The sequence below is a fragment of the Lipotes vexillifer genome, unplaced genomic scaffold (genome assembly GCF_000442215.2).
Source record: "Lipotes vexillifer unplaced genomic scaffold, Lipotes_vexillifer_v1.1 scaffold601, whole genome shotgun sequence".
NCBI lineage: Eukaryota > Metazoa > Chordata > Mammalia > Artiodactyla > Lipotidae > Lipotes > Lipotes vexillifer.
In genome coordinates, this window is record NW_006796749.1 from 15365 (window position 1) to 22389 (window position 7025).

General features: G+C 38.0%; 1 protein-coding gene across 1 annotated transcript in view; it reads right to left on the reverse strand.

The window, feature by feature from the left end:
* Window positions 1-7025, reverse strand: part of LOC103073744 (neural cell adhesion molecule L1-like protein) — a gene marked incomplete at its 3' end in the record, with an annotated part of 48307 nt that overhangs the window by 14357 nt on the left and 26925 nt on the right. The window contains 1 exon segment of the mRNA XM_082931451.1: window positions 5058-5242. Within this exon segment, the coding sequence (XP_082787577.1) occupies window positions 5058-5242 (185 nt within the window).

Here is a 7025-nt window from a genome sequence, read left to right on the forward strand (position 1 = left end):
TGTGTGTGTGTGTGTGTGTGTGTGTGTGTGTGTGTGTGTGTGTGTGTGTGTGTTGCAATCTGGAATCTTAGCATGTGTAATAAAATCAACACACTAAAAGTAGTCACCTACAGTCACTGTATTTAGCTACACGAGTATCTGTCTCATTACAGAAAAGGAAGGAGCGGTAAACATGTGAAGTTTATTGAGTGCAAGGCATCTAAAATGACTGATATTCAAAAAACATATTTTGAAAAATGTTTAATGAAATTAAAATGTTCAACCGTTATTTAAAATATTTCTTAATTAATGACTCTATAGCATTTATCTGTCCATATGTAATTATCTATCTTAAGAATTTGGGAGACATTACTTGCTAGAAATTTTTTTTTTGCAAGCGGGTGGGAGAAGGAATCCTAAAACCAATATTTACCCTTTTGCCTTCAAAACAATGGAGGAAAAGATAGATTTAAATCATACACTTGTATCTTTCTATGTCCTAATGCTCCAATCTTATAATTCTAAGTGATGGGTTTCAGTATAAAAGGAGACATTCTTTAGTGCAAACATAACTGTCATGTTTTGTCACCTTAAGTATATTACTATGTCAGGAGTGAAGAAAAGATTCATATTAGAGCGTGGATGGTTTGGATAATTTGATTTCAGAGAAAATTGCACAATACCGGTAGGTAGTAATTCCCATCAAGTGTTGCTTATTTTCCCCAAGACATTTCTAGATTTCCATTTTTAGTCAAAAAGGAAAGTCTTTAAGATACATATATGTATAAAATAAAAAATGTCATTTAAACAATTTTTTAAGGAAAAGAGGGATTATGTGGGGAAAAAAGTCTATAAATTCACCAGGGAAAACAAAAATATACAAATATCCCTGGCAAGTTTAAGTCCGAGCAAGAGACATGGCTTTGTAATTATTCAACAGGGTGTGGACTTGTTAAATTCCAAATTATATATGTGTCTTTATAATCTAAAATTTGTAAATATTTAGTCATTAAATTTAAAATGCAGTAGTAGTCCAAATTATAAACTGCACATGACCCTCCGAGGTGAAGGGTTTTAGCCTTTGTGTGTTTGTCTGCATTTTTTATGTGTGTTACTTTTTTCTGGTCTTTCCATACAACCACAGTGAAATTAAACATTTGAGTTAGAGAAAAAACATGAAATTTTTCTTATTCACAGTAGAAAACTAAGACTAGTGCTTTCAGAACATGGAAAAATACAGGAGATCATGGGGATATAATATATAGCATGGTGACTATAAAAGATAAATAATACTGTACTGTTTATTTGAAAGTTGCTAAGGGATTAGATCTTAAAAGTTCTCATCACAAGAAAAAAATTGTAACTATGTGGTAAGGGATGAAAATGACACTTATTGTGCTGATCATTTTGTAATACATACAAATATCAAATCATTATGTTGTATACCTGAAACAAATGATGTAATATGTCAATTATATTTCAATAAAAATAATAAAGGATACCATGTAATTATGACCTTTCCCTAAAACTTTATGAATAAACTCAACATTTCCATTTCTATTCTCATCCTACAAATTTCATTAATTCTTCGATATCTGTATTTACATCTACTACTGTTAGATCTTAAGTAAAGGGTGCTTAAATGACCATCTTTTTTTTTTTTTTGCGTTACGTGGGCCTCTCACTGTTGTGGCCTCTCCCGTTGCGGAACACAGGCTCCGGACGCGCAGACTCAGCGGCCATGGCTCACGGGCCCAGCCGCTCCGCGGCATGTGGGATCTTCCCGGACCGGCTCACGACGCACGAACCCACGAACCCGCGTCCCCTGCATCGGCAGGCGGACTCTCAACCACTGCGCCACCAGGGAAGCCCTTAAATGACCATCTTATCCAAGCATTTCACCTTACAGATGGAATACTGAGCTTTGGAGAAGTCATCTAACTGGCCCAGGGTCACCAGGAAAAGAAGCCCCACTTTCTGTTCTTGCCATTCCATGGACCTGCAGACCTACTGGATGATCAGCACCGAGACTCCGAAGTAAACGTGGTGTTATTTCTAACTCATTACTATGTCACTAATTTGGATCACACGTAGGAACCAAGGCTAAATAGCTTTACCAACTTTCACTCTGTGCTTCGAAATCCACGCTTCCGCAACAGCTATCAACTGACTCAAGAGGCTTTGTGTATCCACCAGAAATCATCGTTAAACTGTACCTGAACCCCTTCTCATAAGCTTTGTTTATAAATGTTTGGAAATTTGTTTTTATGCTTCTCATCCCTGTTTCTTCTGAAGAATTCATCTGTTCCTGAGCAAAGGTAGAACTGGCCATGCAATGTGAAAGGGACTTCAAGCCTGTCTTCTTCAGAGCATCTCCTTCTTGGGCCTGTCATGCCACTGCTCTCAATTCCAGCCCAGACTGAGAATCTCACAGTTGGGATCCGTAGTGAGAGCACCTAGACTAGATCACCAGATTAGTGATCTCTGAAGAACCAGGGCAGAATTGTTCTCTTTCTGATGACTCCTCTGCTTTGTATAGGGGAACAAAGTCTGCCACCCCAAAATATTTCTTTGGCATGCAGATTATTTTGAGCTGAAAACAATCAAGGCCCAAAAGACTCAGGAAGAAACTCTGACCTCCCCCCTAACCGCCTAAAATAGTTTAGATAGAAGGCCTGTTTCTGGAAGAGAGCTACTACAGAAATATCTGCCAAGAACATGGGCCAGTTGTGGTAGGGGAAGCTCTGCAGGGCCTAGAGATTAGGGTCCACTCTGTGTCCCACTGTCTCTGTCTGGCCCAGCAAACATCTGCGTACCAAACATTTGCTCTACCATCTCCAGTCTTCCTTGGAGATGCTGTCCTGTCCCCCTTTGAAGTCCCAAACATCCTCTTTTGTCTTTAGCTTTTACTTAAGCACAATGAGTGTTTTCAGAATGGGCTAGATTTTCAAAGTTCACAGTAACATTGCTCTTTTCCTATATGGCTAATCCTTGTTATTTAATTTGAGTTTCCAAGCAAAAGACAAAGAAAGGGAAAGAAGAAGGTGCAGGAAGGCAGAAGAAAATTGAATGAAAGTGAACTCATCCGTCCATATGATTAATGAAGGATATATTTACTGCTTTCACACTTAACAAAAAAAGACTTCTTGAGCTCAGTTTGCTTTTCACTCGCATGGGTGAAGAAAAACTCCTAAAACATACAACTGAGGGCTCATTTAGTAGTTTCTCATTAAGGATAAAGGATTAAATGTTCCTCATAAAAACATTATTTACATCTCAATAGTGCTAATAGCTATTTTATGAATAGTGAGGACAATTTGTTCGGGAAACCTATACTCCTTTGGAGTCCTATAGTCAACCTTTTAAATTGTGTAATTAATTTTACATCCTTGATCTATTTTTTCCTTTTGCAACCTTTGCAGTTCTTTTGAAAGCTTCAGTCTTCTAGTCAAGAAAACCATGGCCAGATTGTTAAAATATTCAGCTACCGTAGCAATGTTCCAGCCATCTGGAAGGATTTCTAATAGTCAGCAATTCGGAGTACGAGCAGCTAACAGTGAGACCTGTCTGGTTCCTGGGTATGTGCTGGCGGGGGCGGGGTCAGGGGTTATAGAAAAACACCCCTGTTGCATGGTATAGCCATATTATGTAAAGGCATCAAACAATGACTAAAATTAGAGAAAAAAAATAAATCTCCCAAACTCTTCCTCTCTGAATTTCTTAGCGAATAATTTAATGTCAGAGGAATATGTCACTGTTGGCAAATGTTGCTATTTATCCATAATACTAGGCTTTCTCCTATACAGCTTTTGCTTGTGTTGAACTAAGGGAAACGATATTCTCATCTTTGATTCTTCATTCTTCCTAACTTAACCAATCACACACGTTGTGAGAGAGGTCTTGGAAATACCTTGCTCTTCCAAACAGCAGCATGATTACAACACTTATCTTAACATTTACTTGTGAATATAATTTGTGTCTGAGTATTTTTTTTCCACTAATTAAAACAGTGGGCCTTTAATTAGGCATTCCTTGTGGAAAACGAAGCTTTAAGAGGTGAACTTTACTGGAATAAAAATGGGAGCCTTAGAGCACCAGTTCACTAAATGGAAACCTGAAGGAGACCATTCCCTTCAATAGTTAAGCCTACACAGCACTAAATAAGTACAAATGCAGTAATCATCCCATTAATGTGATCAATACACTCAACCAAACCATACACAGAAACCTCAATGTGATCAGAACCACAGAAAATAGTCTGCATCAATCAAATTCACAGGATGACTAGGTAACCTTTATATCTGCCCAGCAGGCAGAACCCTGCTATCTATATATTGTGGCTTACCATCTTTTTAAATGGTGACATCATCACCTACTTATTTCTATGAGTACAACGAACAAGAGCCCAACTACTATTGCTCAAAAGGCTTGTTTACAGAAAGATGACTTGAATATAACGTGTTTTTCTGGACCTTTTGACAGAGAAATAACAGTTACACCATACTGTCTATGGTTCTTTCCCCATTAGTAACATATTAAACATCATCTGAACCCAAGATATGGAACCCAAAATAAGAAAGACCTAAGACAATAATTTGTCTGACTCCCTCAATTCACTGGTGAAGAAATGGAGGTTCAGAAAGGTGAAGTAAATTGCACAAGGACACAGAACGTTAGTGACAGGACTGGGAAACTCCAAGGTCTCTTCCAGGCCCATCATCATACTTTCTCCCATGGTAAGGCTTACTTAAGATTTCATATTATGCAGTGTCACATGTATATTAAAATAAATTTTTCTTCTCATAATATGATGATATAGGAGATTAGGTTTAGTGACTTTTCAAATAAATAATGGAAGTCATCTGTGTTCAGTCCCTAACCAGAGATCTTTTCTTGTCATCTGTCCCTTCTATGTGGTTTTGTGGGGTAAATGACAAACCTGATTAATTGAAGCGTAATATATTCCATTGCTTTCTCTACAATGAAAAGTTGAAACAGCTTACCTGTTTCAACATATATGCATTAGATTCTTTTTTTTTTTTTAATAGAAGAAAAATAAATCAAGGTGGGAAACGTACCTTCTACTATAACATGAAAATCATGAATGGCTGATCCCAAGAAATTGTTGGCTGTGCAGCGATAGTTTCCTTTGTCCCGGTAGGAGACATTCTCTATCTTCAAAGTTTTGCCATAATTTTCTTTTGTTTCTCTTCCCTTTGGTAAATCACCTCCCATTTTGTTCCAATCAACCTGTGGAGTTGGTCTGTGAAACAATATATAAATGATAAACATTTATTTTAAGTGAAAAATAAAAAGTAAAGAAATCCACAGGACACGTCTCTCACTGTGGTGCTTTTAGGTCTGCACTCAGAGTTCCACTGAAAAACATCAGGCTTCCCAGTGCACAGACCTGCCCACCACCATCCATGGTGAACATCAGGGTTGGATCAAGTCTCTTCCATGGCAAGCTCCTTCACTAAGCTGCTTCCTCAGAAGTCCTCTATTTCCTCTACTGAGAGGGCTAACTCCATGTAAGTGCTGAATAGATATGGTTAGATGAATGATAGATTACTGCACCTGTAGAAATATTACAAGGTATTTTTCAAGTGTGCTATCTCCCTGTGGGTGGTTTGAAAGGGCCAGAAATAACGGCCGTCTTCCCTAGAAGAGTTTGAAAAACACGATAAAGGCCCAACAGTGAGTAGCGGGAAACTGTGGTACCCCCTTTAATCCTTACAAAGCTGATATTGGACAATAAGACTCAGATGTAGGGGCCCAACGTGCTGTCTGGAACAAGGAATAGCTCATTATAGGGTAAGGTGGGCTCTGCAGCACACACTTGGCCACCCAGGTAGCTTTCCACCCTGATGAGGAATACACCAATCGAGGAATGAACCGAATCTCCCTTGCTGAGGAAGATTAGATCACCCAATCAAAACAAACAAGTGATAAAAGAACAAAACAATAACCAAACTGATAACTTGTCACACACCAACACAGTAACATTTTCCCACCTTATTTGGGCAGAAAACAAGAAGGAGGAATCAAGCCAGCTGCGTTTAAAACAGAAAAATCCCATCTCATGAAAAGCAGACAATTGGGAGAGGTGGGACCCTCTAGACTTTTGTGATTTAAAAATGATGTGGAAAACACTGATGCCTGATTTTAACTGATGGGTTTTTTTTTTTTCCTCCTCTTCACTTGGGCTATATGACTGAGTGGAAGGCACTTTTGTTGCTTTTATTGATGATTTTTTTTCCTTCCCACTATATTTCTTTTTATCATTAATACCTGAAAGTTATTGAGTATGTTCTAAATGTGGTCATTATTATCATCATTTTACCAGTGACGATTCTCAAGTTCAAGAAGTTAATTTGTTTAAAGTTACTGGGGTAATAAATGACACATTAGAACTTGAATTTGCCTGACTAAACTTGCTCTTTTGATCAATGTGTTCTATTTTATTTGTGCTTTTCCAACTTTTTTTTTTCCTTTCTAACCACGTATTCTTAGAATATAGGCTTGTAGGGAACTTAGTTACTAGTTAATAATTGAACAATTCATATTGTTTGTGTCAATTATCTTAAATTGTATTGTTAGGTGGTGGTTAAACTAATTCAGTTATTATGCAAAAAATATTAGAGGTAAAGATGAAGGTCTGTTACACACATCTAAGTCTCTTCCCCTTCCCTCGAGGCTCAAGTACTTACCAGCCTTACAGATCCGGAACCACTACCTTTTATTTTACCAGGCTTACAGTACATGGCACACTTCTGCAGGAAACAGTAATGATGCTCAGACAGGCAGTTGTGAGAGTATGTTAGCCGTTGGCTTCCCGAGCACACCACCCAACAGGATGCATAACCCATGCCTCCTAACTGCTTGCTTTGCACTCCACCTGTCAAAATGGCAATTTGCCAAATTACAGGGTGCTCTGGACCTCAGTTGCTCCAAATCCGGAGTTTTTCGTGAGTCCATGCTTTAATAGTACAAGCATCTCGCTTTTTGTAAAATCTTTTTTTTTTTTTTTTTTTTGGTTGGCTTTG